The sequence below is a fragment of the Vanellus vanellus genome (assembly GCF_965231255.1).
Source record: "Vanellus vanellus genome assembly, chromosome: 25".
Classification (NCBI taxonomy): domain Eukaryota; kingdom Metazoa; phylum Chordata; class Aves; order Charadriiformes; family Charadriidae; genus Vanellus; species Vanellus vanellus.
The window spans coordinates 2,499,467-2,526,095 of record NC_138930.1 but is presented as its reverse complement, the minus strand read 5'-3'; the positions used below and the strand labels follow the sequence as shown (position 1 = coordinate 2,526,095).

At 39.6% G+C, this 26,629-nt stretch overlaps 1 protein-coding gene across 1 annotated transcript in view; it reads right to left on the bottom strand.

The window, feature by feature from the left end:
• The window catches only part of CPAMD8 (C3 and PZP like alpha-2-macroglobulin domain containing 8), a gene marked incomplete at its 5' end in the record, with an annotated part of 54,907 nt that overhangs the window by 19,001 nt on the left and 9,277 nt on the right, over window positions 1-26,629 (bottom strand). Inside the window, 23 exons of the mRNA XM_082495192.1 lie at window positions 1,348-1,434; window positions 1,984-2,149; window positions 4,144-4,218; window positions 4,695-4,851; window positions 6,430-6,511; window positions 9,295-9,471; window positions 10,037-10,262; window positions 10,670-10,968; window positions 11,638-11,689; window positions 12,155-12,297; window positions 12,900-13,053; window positions 13,669-13,900; window positions 17,117-17,182; window positions 18,597-18,739; window positions 20,132-20,293; window positions 20,406-20,555; window positions 20,665-20,837; window positions 22,104-22,293; window positions 24,587-24,715; window positions 25,091-25,261; window positions 25,421-25,648; window positions 26,124-26,232; window positions 26,522-26,606. Of these exons, the coding sequence (XP_082351318.1) occupies window positions 1,348-1,434; window positions 1,984-2,149; window positions 4,144-4,218; window positions 4,695-4,851; window positions 6,430-6,511; window positions 9,295-9,471; window positions 10,037-10,262; window positions 10,670-10,968; window positions 11,638-11,689; window positions 12,155-12,297; window positions 12,900-13,053; window positions 13,669-13,900; window positions 17,117-17,182; window positions 18,597-18,739; window positions 20,132-20,293; window positions 20,406-20,555; window positions 20,665-20,837; window positions 22,104-22,293; window positions 24,587-24,715; window positions 25,091-25,261; window positions 25,421-25,648; window positions 26,124-26,232; window positions 26,522-26,606 (3,456 nt within the window). The remainder of the gene's footprint in view (window positions 1-1,347; window positions 1,435-1,983; window positions 2,150-4,143; window positions 4,219-4,694; window positions 4,852-6,429; window positions 6,512-9,294; window positions 9,472-10,036; window positions 10,263-10,669; window positions 10,969-11,637; window positions 11,690-12,154; window positions 12,298-12,899; window positions 13,054-13,668; window positions 13,901-17,116; window positions 17,183-18,596; window positions 18,740-20,131; window positions 20,294-20,405; window positions 20,556-20,664; window positions 20,838-22,103; window positions 22,294-24,586; window positions 24,716-25,090; window positions 25,262-25,420; window positions 25,649-26,123; window positions 26,233-26,521; window positions 26,607-26,629) is intronic.

Here is a 26,629-nt window from a genome sequence, read left to right as displayed (position 1 = left end):
AGAAGTGAGAATCTGGGCAGGTGTAGACAGTTCTATGAATATTCATTAACTAAATTAAAAGTCTGTAGAAGTAAACACAGGATGAGAAAAAATGAAATTAAAAGATATCTGCACACAAGATGCATTATCTTCCAAAGATATCTCTGCTTCCGACACAAGCCCATTCCTTCACACAATAGATAACCTTCTTTCTACTTGATTGTATTCCCACTCCAGTCCTACTACTTAGGGCAACTAAGATGATTAAGGGAGTGGAGCATCTCCCTTATGAGGAAAGACGGATGGAGCTGGGTCTCTTTAGTTTGGAGAAGAGGAGACTGAGAGGTGATCTTATTAGTGTTTATAAATATATGAAGGGGGAATGTCATGAGGATGGAGCCAGGCTCTTCTCAGTAGCAACCAATGATAGGACAAGGGGTAGTGGATTCAAGCTGGAACACAAGAGGTTCCACTTAAATTTGAGAAGAAACTTCTTCTCAGTGAGGGTGACAGAGCACTGGAACAGGCTGCCCAGGGAGGTTGTGGAGTCTCCTTCTCTGGAGACATTCAAAACTCGCCTGGACGCCTTCCTGTGCAACCTCATCTAGGTGTTCCTGCTCCGACAGGGGGATTGGACTAGATGATCTTTTGAGGTCCCTTCCAATCCCTAGCATACTGTGATACTTTGCTGCTCCCCATACTGTATTCCTGTCCTAGAGATTTTCATACAATATCCAGCTGGAGCCTCCCTGAACATTGGTGCACCTACATCATATTAGAAGCATCAATGGCTTTAAGTGACTTGAAAATTACAGCATCATTCACTGTTGTTGTGGCTTTGATCATTAAAGACTAGGAAATCAGCTGAAATGCCAGTGACTGCTGGGTATACAATCCCTAGGCCCATTTGAAAATACAAAGCTACACAGCTCTAAAATTAAGTGTATTTTACTTCTCTCAGATTTCCATTTCAAATTACTCCTCCCTGATGGAATCCCATATGGCTCTCACTCTTCTTTATCACTCCCTGTCTTTATAAAACTGGAGTGAAGAATAGTGAGATAGCTGGGCTTGAAAGACAGTCCTGTCTTGACCGCATCTAGCTCTGTCTCTCATTTGCTCTTAACCAGCTCTTTCAGCGTAACATTACCTGCCTTTTATGAGCTTTCATTTCATCCAGACCCTGCCCTGCCCAAGTATCATTTTCAGAAAAAAAAAAAAAAAAGGAAAAAAAAAGGAAAAAAAAAAAAACCACACCGAGGGAAAATTTTAAAGTATATTATATAAACAGTTCACTAGAATACACACAAGTCAAGTGGCCTGTTGTTGCAGCCCATTCCCTTATCTCTGTCTTTGCAGTACAGGTACCTGATTGAGAGAGACCATCATTAAATCCCATGAAGGTATCTTCATCAGTAACAAGAGTTCCCGTCAAGCTCCAGTGTGTAAAGCCATCTAGAAAAATAGCACAGTGGAACATGTACATTATTACAGCAGGACTGCAGCTAAGCCTCTGTATATGGGAAGAATAGAGCTCTACTTTTGCATTGACTCAATGAACAGATTCATGCCCGAACTGCACTGTCCCTCCTTTTAGACAAGCATCCCCTGGGCAAGAGGCTCCCTTTGCCATTACAAAGATCGTTCAATGTGACAAATTAGGTAATACTTGGATTTTGGACTAAAATACAACATCAGGGAATGTGATGCGTTACAAGGCAAACTGTCATGTGGACAGGAAAGGCACTGCAGAGCCTCTGGCACACTTGCCTGCCTTCAGTATCAGCTGCAAGTGTGGAACTAAGGTACTCAGCCCTCTCTACAGAGAATCAGGAAAACTCTTGCCTTATGGAGTCACTGTGCCGTAAGGAAGACCTCCTCTCACAGGTTCTACCCCCTCCAGTGACTCAAATATACCATTCAAGTTTCAAGGGCTATTTGCTTGTTCCTGTGAGAGGATTGCCAGTTCAGGGGCTTGCCAGATTGGACCCAGGAGCACAGTACCTTGTGTAATAGCCATGCTGTTCATTTTCCGCAGCGTCACAGCAGCAGAGGGACTGTGCAGCAGTGTCAGGGCATATGCAATCAAGGCAGTAGTGTAGGGGTCTTCTGCTGAATACACGTTGGACTCTAAGAAGTGTTTTGCTTTGTCAACAGCTGTTCTTTCTTCCTATATTTAGGGGAAAGAGCCCAGACATATTACCAGCCTCTCTATCTCCGAAGTTAGAATCGCTTTACTTCTCATTACTTCATGTCCATTCAAAAAGAAACAAGAAACTAGGAAAGATTAATTTTGCTCTGTGCAGAATGACACTAAAACTTCCCTAAGAAAAGCCACACATCACAAATTCAAAAAAAGGAGCAAATAGCATAGCAAGAATGATCTAGACTAACACTAAGACACATTTATTCCCCCCTAAAGCTGAAGAAATTCCATGCCCCTGCAAGGCAGCAGATGAACAGAGCAGAAGCAAGCTCTCTACTGTATGTTTGATTGTGTTCCTGACACTCTGGAGCGTCTAGCAGACGCCAGAGGATAATAAAGGCCAAGGTTCCCAGGGGTCCCTGCAGCCAACAAACATGTTTTATTAACTCCCTCAATGACCTCATCATGTAGGAACGTGGCTCTGATAATTTATAGAAACAATTTAATTGGACTTGATGTAATTTGGTTTCCTTTGATTTCCCTGTGGCACTAACCTTCCCCTTCCTCATTTCCTAGCTAAGATCATTAGTAACACTTGCAAATCTCCTCTAGGAAAACCATTAGATCCACATAAACTGCACTTCCAGCAAATAAAAATGCTGGGGCTGTCCTGACACACAGCAGCCCAGAGAGAGCATCACATTACTTCTCAGGGGAGGGACACTGCTGACAGGGATGCAGAAAGTTACTCTGTGAGCATTGGAAGATTTTCTAATCTTTATTTTTTTATTTTTTTATAAGGTTGAAGGCCCTCCACTACAACAAGAACTGGGGGTTAGGAGGTATCTGCTTGCAGCAGCAGCGTGCTCTCACTCGTCAAACTCTACAGGGATGGCAGCAGAAGTGCTGAGATTATCACAGAGTTTCTGAATAGATACTGCTGTTTGCACTGGCTGTTTCAAAGTCTCCATAAACTCACTGGCATTTGCCTGAATGAGCAATCCTTTTGTCTGAGTACAGGTCACTAAGGCATGCTGCAACACCCACTACACCTCCTGTTTTAATCTTCCAGTTCTACCTGTACAGACCTAGTCGCCCACCACCACTCTTTCCCTTGGCTGTTGAAGAGCAAGTGATATTCATGACTTGCTCAGCACACCTGCAAGTGGACATTTTCCCAAGTCACATTTAGTGGGAATGTTTAACTATGATGTTATCTGAGCATCTCCATTCTAGTGAAATTCCACGCAGGCAAAAATATAACAGGAGAGGGGCACTGCTTTTACCATGAGTTTTAAGAAGGAATCTCTAAAATGCCAGTTGTACTGGAAGTGATTTTTTTTTTTTTTTTTCTTCTACTTCAAAATTTATGCAGCGTAATTGCACGTTCCTACGTAGCTGTTCTTTTTTCTGTACTGTTCCTGTTCTGTCTCATTACAAAGAAGAGAAACATTTTTCTCCAGAGTCCTCAACGCAGCACATTACAGGAGTGCAGCTCTCCAGAGATACTGTAATCTAACAGCAGTAGCGTTTTGGCCACCGTAGCAAAGGCAGACCGCAAAAGTTTTCTGGATCCCCCGAAGCCTACGTGGCCCTAGTTAAACCGCTGTTAGCACTAAGCTAGCTAGTTAACGTTTTTTTGAGTATATACAGAGGCAAGCTACCAGTATCTGCAAAGGCTGCAATTGCACCTTGAAATCACAAGGCAGAAAACATTTTTTGCAGCTGTTTCTGGGAGAGGTTGGGGGATGGGGGTGCAGGGAAGAGTTTTGCTCTGGTAGAATTATCCTTGAGCTGATGGTTGAAGGATGGGAGATCACCTCGAATAACTTCAGAATAGATTCCTTAACTTTAGAAGAATCTCAAGGCTTTCCAACAGCCTCTGTTACCTGCATGCTATCATTCCAGTGAGCACAGAGCCTTTGAAAGTTAACAGTAGTAAAATCTAGTTTAAAAAAATAGAGAGATTTTTTAGAATATGTAGAACATGAAAGCTATTTTAACTAAGTTTTTGTTACCTCAGAAGTTACACCTGTTTCCAGAAGAGATGCAACCACATAAGCTGTCAGGGAGATCTTACCATGGATTCCACCCTGGAGGGCAACAAACACAAACCACTGGATGAAAACTAGAGAAAAGGACGCTGCAGAAAGACTCTTGAAGCAAGACAAAGAATATGTTGTAACTGTAAGAGAACCTGTGGCATCACAGAACTTCTTTTGCTTTGCACATAATGAGTACAAAATTTAGGAGCCCAAGCACATATTGTAGCTTCCTTCGCTAGCAATAACCTGAGAACACACTCAATGCACGTAATTTCACACTCCGAGACTTGACTCGGAAGTGTTTTGCAAGATTTGACATCTTGCTTTCTGTTCTCATGGGGCAGCACACAGATACTTTCTCAAAGACTTTTTTTTTTACTGAATTTCTCCTGGTCCTTCCTATATTCTTCTAGCCGTTCAAGTGCAATATTCATATGACGCATACAGAAACTTCATAATTTCATGCTTTGATGACAACTTTAAAAATGCACTTATTGCATGATTTTGAGTCTGTTAGTTTTTACCTGAATGTCCTTATTTAGTATCCTACCCATAGCAGGAAAAGAACCATCTTCTTTTTGATGCTGGATGATCCAGTCTTTGGCAGCTGTTAGTTCTTTCGGGTCAATGAAAATAAACCCACGAGACTGTGCAAAGGACTTGAGGACAAAAGCTGTTAGCCTGTAAATATGAATTTATCATCTTTACTAAGAAAACAAATTCAGAATAATGTATCAGTGAGGGGAAAAAAACATTCTTGGAAAGCACAAACTGTAAAAATGTAATTGGGGAAACACTAAATATTGTTAAGAAAATTAATGGTACATAAAAGCACCTGAACACTGTCCAAACTTCTGGATAAGAGCAAGACTAAGGGTCAAAAAATTAAATTGAAAAGTATAACTGGAAGATACATTTGTCTTAGTTATGACACACTCTGAAATTCAGTTCCCTTTTACAGGTGCTTATCTGCTACCTAAATTATTAAAGCTTTATAATTAAGAATCAATAACCTTATAAATATAAAATTATTAAAGAAGAGGAGAGGAAATTTTCCAATTTTGTTACTGTCTTAACTAAAAAAAAAAAAAAAAAAAAAAAAAAAAAGAGAAATCCAGCCCCATTGCTAAAGTCTGAGGCTGTGTTAGACTTTATACAGAATTAAGACTTAAGAAAGCAACAGAAGTGGGTTTGGAATTCTAAACCTCTGACATGCAACAAGTGCGAACTCTGGCCAGCTTTGGGAGATTGAATCATTCATTTTACAAGCCTCCGAGGAATGGGAGGGTAGAAAGCATGCTGCCTGGCAGAGGATTTTTTGAGTGTTAAGTAATTCTGTGTCACTGTATTTTACATCCAGGGACTGGGAGATGCCAGATCTGAGATAAAAGTTTACTATCTTAGAAACAGTGAGGCAGCATCATCATAGTAGTGGTACTTCCCCTCAGATGAGTTCATGAACAAAATGAGTTTAAAGCAAAATACACAGCAGATGGAGAAGCCAAATGACAGCAGAAACAAATGAATGAAGACAAGAATCTACTACATCTGAGACATTATAGTCAACTAACACGCTAATGTGATGTAACGTACAACCTTAAAGGCCACAGTTTCCTAAGGGGCACATTAGTGAGATGAGCTGATTTCTCAGTTTCATAATTCCTGGTTCTCATATTGTTTGACACTGAAAGGTCCTCCTGCACTTCAATTCTCAGTGCATAAATCCATACCATTCCATTTCATCCAGGGGGATATGAAGCGCTTTGGAGAAAGACTTTAGGTTTTTTGGGGTTGTTTTCAGTGTTTTTTTTCAGGTTTTTTTTTTTTTTTTTTCTACCCTGGTAGAAGCCTCCGCCACTTCTAGAGACAGCAAGTTTTTCTGTACAAGCTTCAGGTGAAGCTCCATTCCCTAGTGGAATTAGGTGCTTAAATGCCCCACACATTGCTACTCCAATTACAGTAGACCAAAAGTGATGCTTAACTATAGTTTCTGTGCCTAAAGCCTGGACATATTAGTAGATGTGACTACCTTAGCTGCCCCTGAGTCTTGAAACGATTGCAATACACCTCCTAGAGTAGTATGAACACTCAGCAGCATTGAAACAGTAAGTCTATAGTCATTGAGTATTATTTCTATTCTCTGCTGTGTGTGATACCATGATGGAAGCTGGAAAATTACTCTTCTTTCCTTGCCAATTGTGTATTTTTCCCATTTAGCAAACACTGAATTTTCTAACTCTGTTTTAAATAGCAACTCACCACATACTCCCCGAGGAATCCCTCTCGCCAAAAGCACTGTATGAACCATCTTGTCTCTTGTAGGTCAGCTGGCGCTGGTAGCCTGTAAGTCACAAAAGAATTGGGGGAGTCCAAAATGCTCACACAGAGAAAAACAAGTATTTAAAGTGAATGAAGACTCAGACCATCTGGCACTAGTGTAAGGGATTCTGCTGCCCAGGCAACCTCTCACTTTGCTGTGAGCGATAGAGCCAGCTCTGTGTACGTACGCTGTAGCTTATTCAGAAATCCATTCAGACTAGCATCTGTAAGACCACAGTTTCTGCCAGTAGAAATGTTAAAATTTTGAAATCTGAAAAGATGCAGTATTAAAAGAAAGATTTTTACTTAAGCATACAGCCATTCTCCTTCTGTTTTACTGAAAGCACCATGCAGATGAAATTTTTTTTCCTTTAATGATACAACTGGATTCAGACTTTTCTCCAAAGCTGTTGCTTGGGGCAACTTCATGTAACATGACAATAAAAACTGTGATCTTAATGTATATCACTTAACTAGCTACTAGGGCTGTCTTATAAGGCTCATTTTAGACAAGAATTATTAACAAGTTGAATGCTGAAGATAAGAACTCTCTAAGGGAACGTCTTTTGAGATCAAAGACAGCAAAGTGCTTTTCCTATTAGGAAAAGAATCTGCTTCTTAAACCTGTTTGTCTTATAACTGTGAACTGCCCACTGTAATAAAGCATTCTGAACCTGTCTATTGAGGAATACAGAATACATACTTCGATAAAGCTCTTAAATGACCATTGGGATCAAACCCTGCAGAATGGGTATTTCTGATATGGAGATGTGTCAAACCTGCAAGAAGACCATGTCAAAGACATTTAGTGTCTGCTTAAAATGTCTATTAACGTATCAGAGAATTATTCCACGCTGCATGACATTTTTATGGGAATGGATTACTTTTTTATTTCCAGAGGCAAACTTTCTTCATTGACCTCTCCAGTTACAGGCAGCTCCACAATCCCCAAGTAAGGGCTGCCCATGACTTCTACATTTTTCCTGTTGCTCTACAGCCTTCTGATGCTCATAGGGAATGGCAATAGAATGGTTTGAAAAATAGGAGGAACAAACCCCTAGAGATTAATGATGCTTTTGTAGTAAAAGAATCTTTGTCTAGGGCTTGTGGGTTACGTACAAGTGTGTGGCAGAAAGCATAAGTAATGGTATTTTTTTTTTTCTTCCTCCAAACAGTAGGTATTACATTAAATTAGATTGATTTCTTCCACATAGACCTCAGATATCATTTACTACTGAGCACTTCCTCCTTAAATTGTTCTTAAGTCTTCATTTCCAGTGTGTTAGAGGGACAAATGAAGTACTCATATTTTTATATCAGTCTTATAATTTTCTCTGTTCTTTTATTCAGATGTTCATTTTGCATTGACTTATGCTTCATTGCTCTTACATTTATTCTTCTTTGCTTGCTAGGTTGCTAGTGGCAACAACTTTGTCTTGCTTGATCTTCTGAAATCTTCTGTTTTCTAAGCACTCCCCTAGATGCTTGGACTCACTGGATATGTTCCCTTTTCTAGTTTTCACCTGTTCACCTGATTTTGTAGAACTGCATTGTGGGAAAGTAGAAAAATTACTGACTAGTTTAGCTCAGGCCACTTCTAAAGATTAGGGAATATACAGGAATTGTTGGGTATCAGCACTTTCTATGACGGATGACTAAGTGATGAAAAAGTTTTCTGGCCTGGTATTGCACAAAAGCCTTCTAGAGTGAGCAAATGGACTTTCCCAGCTAAACCTTATACTTGGCAGGGCTCCAATAAACACAGAAAAGTTTAAAACTCCTGAGGATTTCTTCTGTAAGGGTTAATTAGCAGGCAGAGTTTGGAGCCAAAAACCTGGAAGGTTTGCAGATTCATAAAACGAAACAAAAGCAAGTGATACTGCAAAGGAAAAACTGACTAGACTATTAAAAAATTCCCTTTGTCTTATTGCTATCGGCAAGCACAAAACATTGCAAGTGGAACAACTGTAGCCAGGCAAAGGAAGCAGCACTGGGCTTTTGCTGCTGAACACAAGAAATATATTACGTATTACATTTTATATTTGTATTTTCAGAGGAGAACCACCTAATCCTGTCACCTCTGATTTCATGACATGACTATTGTCTGACTCATATACAAGACAGCTTTGTCCCTTTGGGTCATTCTTGTTTATAATGACCTCCAAAATCTTACTTGTCCTGAGAATTGTATTTAGTTATAAAACTATTTTGCATGTGGCTCTTCCCAAAGAAATGCTGACAAAAACAGTGTATAAAAAGACAGATTGCTTTGAGATGTTTAGTGAGACAGGACACAACACTGAAAGGACAGAAAAAAGCCTTTGTTATATGGCTCTAAGTTAACTAGTTTGAATACTAGCTTTTGAATTTGGGTATACTGTTACTAAGCAAATACTATTAAAAAAGAAAAAGCGCAGAGAAGAGCCACGTAGTGATTAAAGGACTGGAAAGACAATTTAGGAATAAGGCAAAAAATTAAATATAGAGATTTTTACTAAACTTAATATTCCTTGACTTTCTGGAATGTTTAAACATAGAAATAAGCTGCCTAAGAAAACAAAAATAATAAAAAAAATAGATATAAGCATGTAAAATAGGAGTTATTGACGAGAAGCACAGGCTACATATCAAGGGAAAACATCTTGCCGTCATTATCTTGTTAAACTGTGAGATTATCCTACAAGAAATGATGAATCCTCTTCACTTGGGATACTCTTGACTAGAAAGGATAATGTGATACAGTAAAACTCTCTTCTAACTTATAAGCCTTTTCTCCTTCTATAAATTGTAAGTGTGATGAGTTACCTTGAACAAGGTAATCAGTAGCTTCACTCTCCACCTCATGACTGAGTTGTTTGGTTTTCTGCAGATATTTCAGGACAAAAACATTAGGAGCAAAATGGATCATGTTCTGCTCCCCACATCCAAATGGCAATCGCAAAAGATTGTCCAGGTTGTTCAATGTAGGACCCATCACATCTCCTGTTTGAAAAAGAGGAGATACGTTCAGTATTAAGGAATTACACTTAACTTCCTTTTGATGCCTTATGATTAAAACCCACCTGACTACACTAATTTCTACTAGCTACACATAGCTAGTTTAAATAAACTGTACCATAATTTGGAAATCCTTCAAATATTAAGTCTTAGCCCTTCAAGCTCTTGCTGGAATAAAGAAATTTCACATTTAAGAGTCTGATTATCCATGACTCCACAATTTATACTAATAGTTTAAAACACAGCACAATCTGTGATTACGATGATTACGAAACGAATACTATGGATTCCAACGGACAGTGCCTCTGCAAAGCCCCCCGATGGTATCAACTTTAAGTCACTGTCAACTCAAAAAGGGTCAAACAAGTGACCATGAAAATCCCCAACCCGATAATACGTGCCAGAATTAAGCAGAGTATACCTTTGTAACCACCTATGACTATCTTATCTGGTCTGTATTACTCAAGTACTGGTCAGAAGCAAGTAACAGCCTGAGTATCTCTTCATATTTGATAACTGGTACCTAGTGATATCTCCTCATAGTTGATACCTATTATTGAAGCCGTAGCTCTTTCTGATCCTGGAATTATGTTGTGGGGAACTCCAAGTGTAAATGCTTCATTGTGATTTTCATCAGTCTCTTCTTTTCTCCAAATTTTAAACTCTCCCATTGACCCCCAGCCTGTGGAAAAGCCAATGTACTTCACCTCAAGCTGTCTGGGGACTGTCCACTCCACAATAATAGACTCATTTAGCACCCGAGTCCCATGGCCAACCTGAAAGGAACAAAAAAACATGGAGTTCCAAGAACCCACACATATGAAGCCAGTCCGCCATGCGTCCTTGGGCCTAGTAGTGCATCAGAAGATATTGAAAATATTGTCGATGGACCGGTAACTTTCTCTTTCCCACCCACATAACAATCCAAGGAAGTTTAATGAGAATTCCATAGGTTTGACCCCCAAGGCTTTCAGCAAACTTAGCATGAAAAGCATCGAAGACTGAGGCAAGCACATATGTTCTGATTAAAACAGCCTGATCAAGACTTAATAAAGAAAAAGCAACAAGAGTGAAGCTTTTGCCTTCTACAAAAAGCCTAATGAAAATCTATTATTTGTGTGTGCTCAAACTCTATTTAAGAAAGCAAGAGACTTCCAGACCATTACATAGATAAGTTCACTACCTGGATAATTCCATTTTTCCAGCTGATCCAGAAGCTGCGGAATTCATCCCAGGAGAGGATACCAGCTGTGTCCCTGCTGGCCACCGGCTCACCCATTTTGCTTATGGAAATCCATGTTTTCGTATTTTGATGTCCACCAATAACAATCTCAGTCATCTCTGCCATGTCGTGTGAACCAGAGGACAAGGCCAGGTGAGCATCATTGTGTGCTTTCACAGCAATGTCAAAGTGTGTCATCTGAGCAGGTTTCTGCATGTATTGGTACTCATATTTGTTAGGTGTAGAAATGTGTATTTTCTCTAGTCAGAAAAACAATGGAATGCTGTAAGAATTAGAGCTTAGCTCACATACTTAAAAAATAACCCATAGCTAACTACTAAAATTTAAAGAAACAGACTTTTTATAAGTACATGTTCTTTTTTCCAGCTTCTTTTAAGCAAAATACATGTGGATGTTTCTTCCCATCTTCTATTTAAATCCCTTTTCAATATAGAAGATCCTTCAATTCAAACTGCTCAGCTGGATTTCTTATGAAGTCTGTAAGGGATTTTTCAGTTCTAATCTAGTGGTCAAAAGCATCTCTGTTTAGCTACTGGAGCCAACTTTGAGCTATCCAAATCTCAGGCAGAAAGGCCATACTGATTCCAGAACTGAATTTTAAAACATCAACTGAAAATATAGTACAGTCACAGTTACTGTCCACAGTGCTGAATACTTAAACTGTTTCATAAAGGAATTTAATTGCCATTTCCAGAAATCACTCGGGCAGTTAGAGCAAATTCATAATTAGCCAGACCGTTAAGAAAGACTCTTTATTCAAAAGTTCCTCCTACACACCATAAATTATCAATCACAGACAAATAGAAACAAAGATTTTTTAATTTTTTTTTTTCATGGGATGAAGCCACATGTTTCTATTTATAACTGAATCAAACAAACTTAATATCTCATTCAAATCATGAACTTACCATTTGGGCAGAAGAACACGCTATAGGTGTATTCTCTGGACAGTCCCTCTGGCTATATAAAGACAGAAATCCAAACATAAAAATATAGTGCTTGGATTAGCAGTAACAGTTATTCAGTTTTACTTACAAGATACAGCAATAATAGTCTGCTGCTGTACAGCATCTTATATCCTTTACAGAAAAGTTATTACACTGTATTCTGCTAGCTAGAGAGATGCTAACCTCACATCACAGCATAGTTCTTAGCTTAACAGAGCAAGCATACCCGATAAAATTTCTATCCCTTTTTCTTCTAAGCAGTATTGAAGATTCACCAGCATGAACTCAGATGGGCCAAATAGGCCTTTTCTGTACAAGTACCACTAAAATTGATTATTTCCAATCATGCAAATATACCATAAATCAACTTGAAGATTCTTATAAACATATTCACATTTGATTAATTACCTAAAAACTTCCATGCCCGAGCATTTATAATTTTTTTTTTCTTAATTATTACAAATTCATATTTTCTTACCTCAATAATAACACTACTGCGAACATAATCCATTCCCAGTGGGGTCCTTTTGTCCATGTAATTGTCCTCTGAGTGTTTGCCATTCTTTAAGGTCTGCATCCCATCCTGACAGCAATTAGTTCCACCATAAGCAAAAGCTTTTGCTAAGAAACAGAAGGGAAAAGAAGCAGAGATTTTGCGATAGGAAGATCTTCAGGAGTTCAAGTGAAGATCTAAACTAACTAGATACAGTTGATTAACAATGCATCAAGTGTTTTGTAATTACAGCTCTCATATTACCTTTATTCTGTAAGTATTTGAACAGTCACACCTAAAATTCGACAATATTTAGACAGTCACAGGGCAACAGAGGAACTCTTTCCTAGTTTCCAGTGTCGCCCAATTTTTACTGAGACTATTTGCATGAAAGATGGGGAGAATTCGTTGTTATTCTCTTATTTAAAAATTTCCACCGATCTCTTCAGGGAGATGTAACAGGTCCAAACCTTAAATGACCACATATCACGCAATGCTGATGTCTAGGGAATCTTCTGAAGTTTGTTCATATAGACTCTCCCGTGCGTTACAGCTATAGAATCGGTTTCTAAGAAACAAATGAAGTTGAAAAGCTAAGTTGGCAGCAAGTGGAATGAAATTATTCCACTTTGGGGTACTAGAGAAGTAAGAATTTTCTTCTGAAAGAGGATTAAAAAGAAACACTTGTCAAATCCCTTCAAGCAGCAAGCTATTTTTATTTCTATACTACCAGTGATGTTGCTCAGTCCAAGCTCATTGAAGGACAAAACGATAGAGGTGGGTTTAGCTTCCCCAGGGGCAACGCACTTCTTTCTTGTCAGATGGTGTTTCCCAGGATGGCCAACAAACTTTATGCCTTTTGGAACAGAAATCTTCACATGGACCTGTGAACATTTTTGAATGCCATTTATTGCAAATTTCAGCTGCAAACCCAATGGATATATATGAAAAATCTAAACCCCACAAAATTCCTAATAAAATCATAGCATGCACAGATTATTAATTCTTCAAACCTTCTAGTAATATATTTGACTGACAGCTTTACTTCCAGCTCAGCAATTCTACAATTAGTTCATAATGATACTGCTGGAGCTAGAGAGAGAATGTGTTTGAGAAGAAAACATCTAGGGAAGTAGGATTTCCTGAAAAAAGCATTCTTTCAAAATAAACTACTTTCAGCAGCTTTCAGATTATAAAGGAAATTCTCTGTTGTTCAGCATAAGCTTCCTAATTGCCTTCCCTATGTTATCCAGTATTTGTATTTCTGAAGTGTTGCAAGACACTTCAGACTACTACAGCTGTTTCAAGCTAAAAGTAAACAAAGCAATGACATTTATTCATACGGAAAAGCAGTATTTTTATCTTGTTCACAGCATTTACAATGAGTTTATCACTACCTTATCCCTAATACCTTATCTACTGTAACTTGTAGATCACTTCAGAAATTTTGATTATAAAACTTAATTTAGTGACTTAGCAATGGAACAAGAGGGCATTACCTCTACACAGACAGCTAAGTAATTGTAGACAGTCAGTGGGATTTTGGTCTGTTCTCCCCGGATGACATGGTATGGCAAGGTGAAATCAATGAAGAATGGTTTAAATGTCTTCAGTTCTGTTTGGCTGGCTATACCCAACCCCTTCTCTTCAGACAGACCCACAGCTTCCGTTATCCACGTGGTGATGGAGTCTGGCACTTCCACGTGCAGCTGTGCTTCTCCCGACACATTACTACCAAAGAGAACAGGGAATAACTTGGGTTAATCAGATTAATGAAATGCTTCTGAATGAAGCAAAAGCACAGAGGGCCATTTTGGGGAATTCCATCCAGATCCAAACTTGCAACGTAGCACCATGTCTGCTTTGAACAACAGCTTATAAAAGGCTCGATGTTTCTTATCAGGGTTTTTGATACCTATGCACATTTATAAGGAGCAGAACAGCACGTAGTTGCTTTTGCAAAACACAGTCTAACACACAAATTCTTATCGAATTAAAAGCTTTATAGGCAGAGTCACTTTTCTTAGAGGCAAATGTCTGCAGTAAGTCAAAAAAAAAAAAAAAAAAAAAAAAAAGAAAAGAAAGAATCCTAGGCTGAGGTCCTGGATGAGAGCAGTTCAGAAATAATTTAATTATAAGCTAGTGAAATAAAAGTAATTTTTGTTGGAGTCCATTGTCCTTGTATACATTGCCACATTGCAAACTCTGGTTGAACGTTAAGGGCAAATGAGAAATTTTCCAGACACCAAGTTCAGCAACTGCTTGTCCAGGGGAGCGTGCTTTGATTCACAAACATTTTGGTTGGTTGGTTTTTGGAATGCCTGACTCCAAAAATTTCCAAAAACATCATTTGGATCCAATGAGGATTGAAACTAATTATTAAAAATCAAATTTCTATTCTGAGTATTTAGCTTTACTGTGCATACCACAACAGGATATCATAAACCTGGTATCCTCTTCCATGCTTTATAACAACAGAAATGCAATTTTGTTCTGCAGACTTTGCTATTTCCCTCCTGCAAAGAAGTTTTGGCCTTGCCTGGAACAGAAAACATTTCCTCTAAAGCAAGAACAAAAGCTATTTCATGGCTCAACTGGCAGGATGATTGGTGCAGTTATGAGTACACCCTAAGGTTGTTTTCTCTCAAGTTCTTATTTATTCCCCAGAGCTTGATACACATGCTGCTAGCTCTGTAATCGTTTGAGAGCAACGTGTATCCTAGCTGGCATGGAAAATGAGAAAGCAAGATCTTCGGAGTAAGCTCTGTGAGTCTACAGTACAGCACACCGTCTTTCAACGCCGCAGTTCCTCCTGATTCATTCCATCCTGATTCATTCCAGGACAAATGGAAGAATTGCGCTTTCACTGCTTTTGAACTGAAGGTTATTCACATCTTCGGCACCAATGAAGTACCTTTACTTTCTTCGTCTAAATCAACTGTTTGTAATTTTCAGCGAGCCTAAGCAATGGTAACTCTCACTAACTAGGCAGCATATCACGTAGTGGTCTGTGTATTTACATTTCAGTAGGAAAACGATTAAAACAAATAGTTTGATAAAAACTAGAGATCACTATGCCTTTGAATAGGTATGCTAGGTTCGGTGAGCCTCCAAGCTCTCTGGCCAACGAACACGGTTCCCCAGCTCAAACTACAGAGTGGAGAGCCTGGGAAATGAACTTGGCTTGACAGCACCAAGTTATTTTACTGTCTTTTAAGCACACTAGTTGCTTAATATTTAGGTCTTCCTGGAGTCAGGTAGCTGGTACCTGCAATAAACTTCAGGCCTGGAGAGTAAGCAGAAGGGTGTCCTAGCTCCAGAACTGGCACTATTCCAGTCTGTTTAACCGGACAATTTGTTGCAGCTGATGTTCTTTCCACTGGGATTTCAGCCCATAACCAGCATTAACATTATTTTCACACATGAGGGCACTTACTCTTCTGGGCGGGGGGCCAAAGTACACACACATTTCCAGCCATTAGACCCTCCAGCCAGGCTTTAGGAATTTTTAGAATTGGTTTGGGAAGTTGACATTAGGCTTTTGTTTCTTTTTTTTTTTTTTGAGGATTGTATATAATAATTATAAATGGTAGAAAAAGAAAAAAAATTATTCCTGTTCAAGACAGTAGAAATCAAGGAATGCTCAACTTAGTTGTTTCTAATGAAATGATGTGGAGAAAATGCAATCTGCAACTTTTTATTCCACACTCTCCCACTTATAATTAACTGCCCCAGCTTGCTGAGGCCCAAATGGGCACTTCTGGAGTTCTTTGTGTATTTCTACAAAGCATATTTCATGCTCAATTGAACAGATTTGAATACACTTGCTGCAAGTTCCTGTCAAATTTAATTTATAATCATTTATTGAGAATGAAGTTTACTTGCAAACCTGGAGAAGCTTTTTAATAATTGCCCCAAATTATCCTAGATATGCTGTTTCTGGGAGAGATCAGTTATTTGTTTATTCATTTTTTTAGCTCCAGTTGTACCAGGTGGAAATCATGATTTATTGGGCAGTAAATTAAGGTTTGGGGGAAATACTCTTGCATCAGATGAAAGAGAAAGAAGGGCTCTGTGCAATTTAAAAAGCTATCAATGTAGAATACTCACCAGTGTGTGGTTAGGCTATACCAGCATTTACAGAAGCAGCTATTCTGCCTCCTTCTCCTCATACATATTACCCTGGGATCATTTTCCCACTAAAGCATATGCAGCTAGAATTAATGCTAGAATAGGGGTGGAGAGGAAGAAAGACACCAGCACTTGCCGAGGCTGACATTTGTGGATTACCCTAGGGTCCGAACACAAATCCAGACCCAACTCCTTCCTCACCATAAAGCGAAACTGGCACTTCTAAGGGACTGGTCTTGCCTCTTGACTGTGAGCTCTAGCAAGATTTCCCACTACACTTTGCTCTCTAAAGCGGTACATAGAAGTCTGGTTCATATGAATATTTTAGCACAGAGCTAGAAGTGCATCATCACTTTATATCTTACAGTCCCCTTTCATTGCATGAGCAGAATGACTTGCATTTATTGTGAGGCAAGCTTAAGCAGCAGGTAGTTCCTCACCATAGTTAATCACTGCACCCCTATATCTTCACTTGCTCTTCAATAACTTGTTGATACACCCTTTCCATAAGTGAGTAAAACCTATAAATATGTTGAACCAAACCATTGCTCCTTTTCTTCCCCAGAGATACTCCTCTGCTTGTGACACTGTGATGAGTGGGTTGCAATGTGGTCACAACTGACCAGTTCAACACTTCAAGCCCAGATGAAATGTTACAAAGAAAGATGATTCATTAAAGCAGTAATGAAGAAAAGCAACAACAAAAAATATCAGAGAATGCCAGTGTAACTCCAGTAGGTTTTAAAGAGCTTTGTTTTCTGCAGTTGAAGAGGATACAACCCTCTGGATATAATTAAGGGAATTCCTTGTCAATACCTGACATTGAGGCAGTGCCAAATCCACGTTTCAGGAAAGAAGGTTCTTTTTCTCTTCTCTGCTCTGCTAGAACAAGAAATAAATAATTGACAATTAATTCCTTTAATAAAACTGTTTTAACAGTAACTGATAAATCAGTGTTATCACCTGAATGCAGCTCGTGACCAACCAAAACTCTAGTTAGCATAGAATCATAAAAAAGTGAATGTGTGTATCATTCATAACACAAATTGCGTAGTCTTTCCAAACAATCCCATTGTGCGCACACACATTAAACACTCTGAAGGCATAAATAAGAATCTAAAAAGAAAAAGTATGAATAAGATAATCTTGAAAACTAGCATAACTAATACAATTCAAAAACAGAAAGGCTTTATGATCCATATTCTTTCACCAAATGAAGAGGTGAGAGAGTTGAGGTTATTCAGCCTGGAGAAGAGAAGGCTCCGGGGAGACCTTATTGCAGCCTTCTAGTACCTAAAGGGGGCCTACAGGAGAGCTGGAGAGGGAATTTTTACAAGGGCATGTAGTGATAGGACGAGGTGTAATGGCTTCAAACTGGAAGAGGGGAGATTTAGATTAGATATTAGAAAGAAATTTTTCACTGTGAGGGTGGTGAGCCCCTGGCGCAGGTTGCCCTGAGAAGCTGTAGCTGCCCCACTCCTGGAGGTGTTCAAGGCCAGGTTGGACGGGGCTTGGAGCAACCTGGGCTGGGGGGAAGTGTGCCTGCCCACGGCAGGGGGGGTGAAACAAGATGATCTTCAAGGTCCCTTCCAACCCAAACCATTCTACGATTCTATGAAATCAAAGGGAGCATACAGAGCATGTGACTTCCCATGATATCATTATATGGCCTTACTAATAACAGTTACTACAATCACTACTTTATATTCCCCTCCCTTTCCTCTCTTGGAATTGTCTTGATCTCTAATCTCTTCATAATTTGTTCCATTTTTCTACCTGTGATGCTTCATTATCTTTTTCTTAACTAACCTCCAAAACTTACTCTGCTGAGAGAGGCCACCAGGTGGTTCAGAATACACAGGGAAGGCACATCCTCAGTTTGCAGCATTAGTCACAATGCTTCACGACTTTTTCTTCCTGCAGTCCCTCATTTTATTTATTTTGACCACCAGCTGAATGGTCAAAATAATGAGCAATGAGCAACTCTGCAAAACAAGGGCTAGCTTGCAAATATTGAGAAGCAGCAACTAATTCATAGAAAACTGAGATATGCAAAGAGTTTCAAATGATCCTTTTGAAGAATATTACTTTCATTTTTCCAGAATTAATTTAAATTTAACAAAGTAGCGTCAGTTACAATTTTTTTTAGGTCTATCAAGACAACGGAAAACAGTTTCCCCACCAACTTGTCTAAACAAGCAATTTCCTGGGGGCATGGAGGTGGGAAACAGCTGAGAATATAGAAAAAACCAGCTAAGAGTATCATAGACAATATGCATTGCAACAAAAATGTTACCTCAGTGCTATTTTAGAATGCATTGTAGCCACCAACGTCCCAGTATGCGGCTGAAAAGCTGGGACAGCCTCATCTGTGTACATGCCTCCATTCTGCCTGTGGTTTAAGCTGACTATATCAGTCATTACAACCAAGCCAGTTTCCTAGACAATAAAAATGAATACCACAAAACAAAAACCAGCAAGAAAGGAAAAAAAAAAATTAAACATGTACCGATAAAAACTCTCTGACTAGAATCCCCCAACCCTATTCCAACATTTATGGGTTAATTTTCAATTGAAACTTGAGGATTTTTTAAAACTTTATATAAAGTGACTGTTAATGTGAAAACATGTAGGCACTTTATAGGCAGAAGTTTTACGAGAAAGCTCTTGTTTGCTTGCTTGGAAAATGCATTTAAACCAATATCTAGCAGTACTGGCCGTGTGTAACTGTCAAGCAGCTACAGGTGAAAAATTATTACACATATTTTTTCCCCTAAAATATTACATTACAGCTTTTTACCCTTCCTAAAAGTTTCCAGTGTGTTCTGCTGCAGTTAGCAGGCAGCTCTCACATCAGACATCACCAATTCTGCACCACCCGGAATGCCAAGCAAAATGAAAACTGTCCACACAGCTTCACAGTAAAAATACAGAATTAATAAGAAAGCTGTCTGCCAGCTCTGTCCCCTAAATGCACTTATTCATAAGAAACAGCAGTTCCTAGACACCAAAGGGAATACAAGCTTTGTTCTCTTTATATACACATCCAATTATTACAAATCAAGTATACAGCAATCCATACATATCAGCTATTAACATATGTATTTTTTCCTGGGAGTTTATGCCTCTTAGTAAGAAGGAAAAAAAAAAAAGCATCAAAACAAATACCCCAACAGATCCCAGGGAGAGAAGAAGCAGTGACTCCTGCAGCAGTGGATAGTAATAAGGATTTAGAGTTTACGATTAAGAGCTTGAGGTATTGGGGGAATATGTGGAAGCTTATGGGGTTTAAGACAACACAATAGAACAATTTAACTAGAAATTGCAGAAAGGAGAAAGAATGAAGAGACAGAGGATAAGGGCAACCCGATCAAGGATGCAAAGACAACATTACTGATCTTTCACACAGAGGGCCACAGCAGCTGGCAGAACTGGGGCAGGAAAGAAGTTTAAAGGATTTCCACAGGATAGTCTAAAAGGGAGAAGGCTATAAAGGAAAGACTCATGTTCCACCTTCCTTCCCTGTCAAAGTAACTGCAGAACATATCTGCATGCTCACTCATCTTTCTGATTCTCCAGAGCATCAGCACAAATTCCTTCACTCAACAGGATATCTGGCCCTCTCATCAAGACTGGCCAAAATCAAAGTGTGTTTCTCCAACATCTTTGCTGGAACAGTGTACTCTCTGTTCTCAGAAATTACTTTTTAACCTACCCCCCGAGAAACAGCTCTGATGTGAAAAAAATAATTGCCTATGGAGCTAAAAATTATCCTGAAAACATGAAAGTAAAAAAGACACTCCATAGAGAAGTGAGGCTGATTCTTCCTACTGTAAACGCGAAGCGAGCATCCTTGGTGATGTCCCAGTGCCAGGGAAAGACAGAAGATCTACGGCGTCTACGTGAGGACATGCCTGGCCACCAGAAGTGCCCTTCTTCCTTCGGAGCTCCAAAAGCATCAGATACATCATATTCTGCAAGCTCTTGAAAAACCTGCAGGGAAAAGGAAGAGACTGCTGTCCTTAGGTACAAAGGCTACTTACTAAGGCAAAGTGCAGACAGCAGTATTACGAAAAAGACATCAGTGCCTTAAGCTTCCTTTTACCTGACTGGCTGTCAGCTGAAAACCTGTCTTCAGCAAGTAGACACTCTTATCCACGGTGGCAATACAGACGCAGCTTGATTTTGCAGCTCTGACCTTGATGTTCACAACATCACCAGGTCTGGTCTCATTTGCTGAGAGCGCCACTGCAACCTAGGAATTGAACATTAAATCCCGTCATCTTGACTCACAATCAGCAGAAAAAACTACAAAGAGTAACAAGACACCATGCCTTCCTCTCCACTAGCTACATTGCCAATACCTGATTTTCAAAGGAGGATTTCACAGTGAACTGCAGGCTGTCTGTGACCCCTTCGCCATTCTCCCTGACGTAATACACCAGAAGACGGCCCAAGGGAGCCATGTTGTGAACTACTGAGAACCGGAGGAATGTCATGCAGACTTCAACCTCTGCTGCAGGGATACTGGTAGGTGCTAAAAAATAAAATATAAAAAGGACCATGTTATTTATCAGAATCACTTTCTTCCTGCCCCATCCAAATGCTGCAAGGCACAAAACTCTCCACCCAAGACTTGCATTGTTCCCTTGTTCCTGTTGCACAGGTTCTTGAATTCAGAAACTTTTCCCTTTCTTTTTCTTTTCCTTGTGTAAGCTGATAGGCAATTAGCACCCATAACACAATAAGCAGTATGGAGAAGCTGGACAGAGAATGACTACCCAGTGTTTTTCCTGACATAAAATCAAGGAAATATACAATTAAGTTATCAAGGCATTTAAAATAAACAAGAGGGTATCTTTTGCTGCAGAAGACTGCTGAGAGAAAAAGTATAAATGGGTTTGAAAAATAATTATGCAGTTTATAGAACATCATTTCAGGTTGGAAGGGACCTTTAAGGATCACCTAGTTCCAACCGCAATCCCGTGGGCAAGGGACATCTTTCACTAGATCAGATACCTCAAAGCCCCATCCAACCTGACCTTGAACACTTCCAATGATGGAGCAACCACAGTGCCTCTGGGCAAGCTGTAAATACAACAGCTAAAAACCAACCTTCAGTGCAGAAAGTTATTAAGAATTCTTAAACCAGTGATTACCAGAAGCTGGGTGGGTACATCTAGAGAAGCTTCTTTGACTTTTTCCCTAACTATCGGAGACTGGTTGCTATTGCGGACATGTTACTAGGATAGATGGACTTTTCTATTGGCAGCTGTTGCATGCATCTTCCCAAGCACACCGCTCTCTATCCCCCTGTTCCCTGGATTCACCAGGTTTATATCTTTCTGTTATTCCTTGTACAAACTAGGGGTCCACACTTCATTTCCCTTCCCCATGCTAATGGCACGACCTTCTCTTTTAGCCTGATTCATACTATCAGTCCATCTAGTGTCCTCTTCCTAGTTTAAGCTCAACCAGCTTAGTAAATTCCCCCAGCCCCGTCATACACTTCCCTACCAGTCAGCTGATCCCAAGTCAAGCATATTAAGAAAGACTAGAGTTTTCTGAACAGAGAAAGACTACAGAAAGGCTAAAGGAAGCTCTCCAAGAGTTTTCCTTCTTGTAGAAATTTATCTTTTTTCTAATCACTATGTGCACAATGGATATCACTATTTTTCTCGCACAAAATTATTCTATGCCCTTTAAAGAGCACCAAATAAAAAAAAAAAAGAGGATACTTTGGAATGCAAAAAGGGTGTTTTTCCCTGAAAACGGGCAAATTTGCATTTCTGCTACTAGCTACCTGTTCCTGGGAAGCGTGTGATATCAATGTTCTTCTCAGAGGGAAAGGTGGCTCTTTTGCTCCTCTGCTGGGTGATGTTACTGGGCTGCAGTCCTGAAAGGACAATGTTGCCTCGCGATGCCACTTCATAATGTAGAGTGAAGTTGCAAGGACATGTGGACTTCACTGCAATCCAAGCCTCCTCTCCTACCTGCACCCAGAGACAGAAAAGCAAGAGATCTGGTCTGTTACAATGCATGCTTTTTACTTATAAAGCACAGAAATCTATTTGGGTTTCAGTCCACGAGAGATGTGACCCCTCTTCTAAGAAGAGTATGCACTGAAAAGTATATTTAATTAGCACTGTTTTCACGGATCTTTCACAATAAAAAAGGGCCTGTGTTCAGCTCTTCACTCCCTGTAAGTCTAACAGGAGAATGGGCTGGGGGGTTGTATTAATGAAAACAATAAAGGAATCTCTGGAATCCTGAAAGTTAAGCCTTTTGGCACAGAGCAGCTGTCAGAATTGGTTGAATTTTAGACACCCCTTCAGTAGTCCAGCCCAAAAAAGAAAGAGATGGGTTGGGGGTGGGAAGAGATGTGTGTTTGATAGTCTTTGCAGTTTAATTGAGATTATACATGGTGATTACTTTCATATGGCAAATACCAACTCAATCTTAACCAATGTGGCATGAAAATACTGGGAATAGATCTGAGGGGAAAATGCTTTCAGATTACACAAGTCTTGATACTAATTTGCAAGCCCGGCACTCAAGGAGCTGTCAAACATACAAATAAGTGAGAAAGGAACTTCTTTTTTCTGGGTAAACTCTTCTGAAGCCTGCAATAGGCTTCAGTGCAGCACACTGACTTCCTGTGCTTTTTGTGCCCCAAAATCCTATACCCAGAGGTAGTTGCTAAGTACTGAATCCCCTGGAGAAAAAATCCCCCAAATACTGCCAATCCCAATGGAACAGACATCAGTGCTCAGTCACAGGATCAGGACTGTCATGTCTGGCTGAGTAATAAGCCTTCTATGGAGCAGCTGACTTTCCTAGGAACACAAACTTCTTGCTTCTGGGATACGAGGAGAAGCTAACACTTATATTAAATAGGATTTCTTCAGCAACTTCCACTCCTGATCCTCCTACCATTTAAAGCATAGCAATGCCCAACTAAGAGCGTTAAGACTGAATAGCAATGTTAAATCCCAACGAAATATTTTGAAAAACCTCTTTCTTCAGTACTAACAGTGTTACTTTGCCAGAACGTACATATGGCACAAACCAAAATGGCAAGGACTTGAATTCAAGGAGCTAATGGTTAAATACAGTGAGAACGCTACAGAGACCAAAAAATGCCTCGTGACATTAAATATTTGAAGTATTAAGAATTCCCCAGTGCAAATGATGAAACAAATCATTAAAAAATGAATGTAGCTAATTGGAACACCCAGTAAGAGCTGGCAAAGCAGGGAAACAGTTCCCACATCAGCTGGTCATCCAACTCCTAGCTTTCCCACAGAAGAATTAGTTCTAATCAGGTTATAATAAGAACAATGTGTTCAGATTAGCAGTGTATAATCCCCTTTCCATACCTCAGGAAACTTGTAAAAGATTAATTAGCCATTAAACTACCATGAAATGCAATGATAAAAAAAAAAAAAAAGCTGTTATTCAGATACAAAGAGTCTGAAACCAACCTGATGGATCTGCTGATAATAGAAACCTAAGCGTGTATATTGCCAAAACCCACTTCTTCCCCCCCCCCGCCCCCCCAAAGCAATATGCAGACCCTCAGAGCATCTTCTTGAGTAGAGAACAAACACTAAACAACTCTCAGTAAAACAACATACAACAGAAATCATGGTTAAATCAGATCCTTCCTTCAGGAGCGAGATCATGACAACTTTAATTTGGAAGGACTACATTTTTAGAGAAGGTCCTACAAAAACTACAAAAGAAAACAAGATAACTATGTTCACAGTTTGATAACTGAAGATTAAACAGCTCCAGCTGAGATTTACACTGGAAGTTCTAGTGAGACTACATAGCCCTAATTTGGATCTTTAGTAATTAAGCTACTCCCACTAACTTCAGTTCCAGTCTTTCAGCATTTGTTGACTTGAACTAAAGCACGTCACTTTCCCCAAACAAGTCATATGTCAGTCAGAATGTTACTGGAAGTGCATAGAACATACACTCAAATATGAAAAACTTAAATGTTGTCAGTGCCTATACCCACCCTCTCTCCCCTGTTCCCACAACACAAAGGAGAATGAGATGCTGCACAAGCATCAAAGGCACTTACTTTGGTTAGAACTGTGTGCAGCCCACATTGAACAATTATTTGGTGGCTGAAGTGCAGCTACTTCAGCCTTTGTAGTGGAAACAATAACAGTCCAGGATCCCAGAATAGAAATGGCTAGAAATATTTAATTAGAACAAAGTACTTTAAGCCAAGAAATGCAGTTGTTGCCATGATGGAATATGAAGCCAACATACCTGGAAAGGTTTATCTGGTGCCTGGAGCTGGATGTGACACTTGCTGGGTGAGTACCAGCTACTGATGGACAAGTAGTTCGGCAGATACTGATCTCCAGACGGTTTCCCATCAATCGCTGTCACTTTGGTCTTAACAAAAGTTACATCTGAATGTTATGCATGCATAGAAAGCCTGATTTGTATTCTCTTCTTACCCTGTATCCCCATCTCCCATTTTATATTTCCCAGCTCTTCATCCTTTGTCAACTTGACATAGCAGCAGTACCCTCCAAATACCAGACCCTTACTACTATGTTAAGCTGTATTTGGAGAAGCATCTTTTTATGATGGTTATCAACATCAGTTCTATTGGCAGCAAGAAACAAAGCAAGTGTTTGCCACATTTAAATCAAGAAGTTGAAGCTAAAAGGCACAGATTTCCTGTTTGCACTGATTTATAAAGTCCAGGTTTGACAAGATTAGTTACATTAAAGCCTGCTAATCCTATAAAGAGCTTTCACCCACCTCCAGCCAGACATATTGGGCAGCTGTAGGGATGGAGGGGATTTCAAACTCCACCAGGCCATTTCTTGATACCAGTTCACTTGTATAAACGTTGTCCTTTGGTGTGAGTTCAGCTTTAATTCGGATAGTGACTCTGTCAGCTGGACTTCCATCAGGGTAAGTGACTTCTACCTACACAGTGTTTCATTTATAGAACAATTATAGGCAATTCCAGTCAATGACAGGAACAGCAGGTGGGAAAAACACACTAGAACATGACGTAACATCCTGGGATCAGGTCAGTATATCCTTCTATCAGCCACATGTCACTGTCGCTACTTTTAATCTTACCTTTCCTTTGTAAGGCAGTCCAGGTTTGAACTGTTTTCTGGTATCCTTGGAGTACTTGATATCAATCAGCTGTTTCTGAACAGGTGTTGAGTCATCAAACGTAACCTGTTTGCTCCCATCAGAGCTGATCACTGTGGCCCAGATATTGACCGTGCCTCGAAAATGTTCTGGAACATCAGCTGGCATCATGTCTTTCACACACACATCAAAAGCAGCAGAGCCATCAATCTACAAAGTATGTTGGGGAATGGAAACATTAATTTTCATTCACATTCAAAAAGGGTCTAGAAGCCAAATCTAAAGGATAGGCATTTGATAGGTGTTTGTAACAGTATTTTTAAAGGATGTGGAGGGGAGAGAATTAATTGAGGGGTGGGGAAAAGAAGGAAGAAAGAAAGCAAGTTTTCATTTTCCTCCCTCATCCATAGTCTGGAGTAGCTCTGTTGTAGCCCCTCATTCTCCTGTTCTCCCTCAGCCCCATATGCTCTAAAAAGAGATTATTACTACAACAAATTCTCATCCCCCCAAATCATAAACATGCCATGTAAAAATATGTCATATTTTTATTATGCTGGACTCAATTATCCCATTTATTCCTTTATTGTCTGATCTCCCATCAGTAACATAAAATAAAGCTGTGGTATTAACTTCAAAGAGTACAGATCAGGCATTTTATGAGAGCTGACTCAATGGTCTCCCTCACCTGGGTGGTCTTGAGGACAGGGTGGCCCACTTCATGTCTGTAGTACCCTACGCCATTTATAGTCATATTGACAATTAACTTTCCTGTCACTGGTTTTCCAAATGTATATCTGAAATGGAAAGAAGATAATTTATAACTTCCAGTTATTTTCTCTTTTCCTGGTTATATCAAGGCAAGCACTATGTGACCTGCACATCTAGAAAACAGAAAAAAAATATCGCAGAAGGCTTCCCAGCTTGTTATTGTTAACAAGTTTTATGAAGGCTCTTACACAGGAAAGCTTCTGATGATGACCAAAAATCATCTGAAAAGTCTGCAGCAAAGCTCCAGTGACTGCACCATCCTGTGTCTGTGCTACAATCTAGAGCAACAAAACTTTATTTGGGACTTGTTCCTACCTGGCATGGACAACTCCTTTTTCACACAGCGAAAGGTCACGAATGTAGCGAGGGGGGTCAATCAGCAACTCAAACTTTGGTAATACTACAATGAAAAGAAATACAACA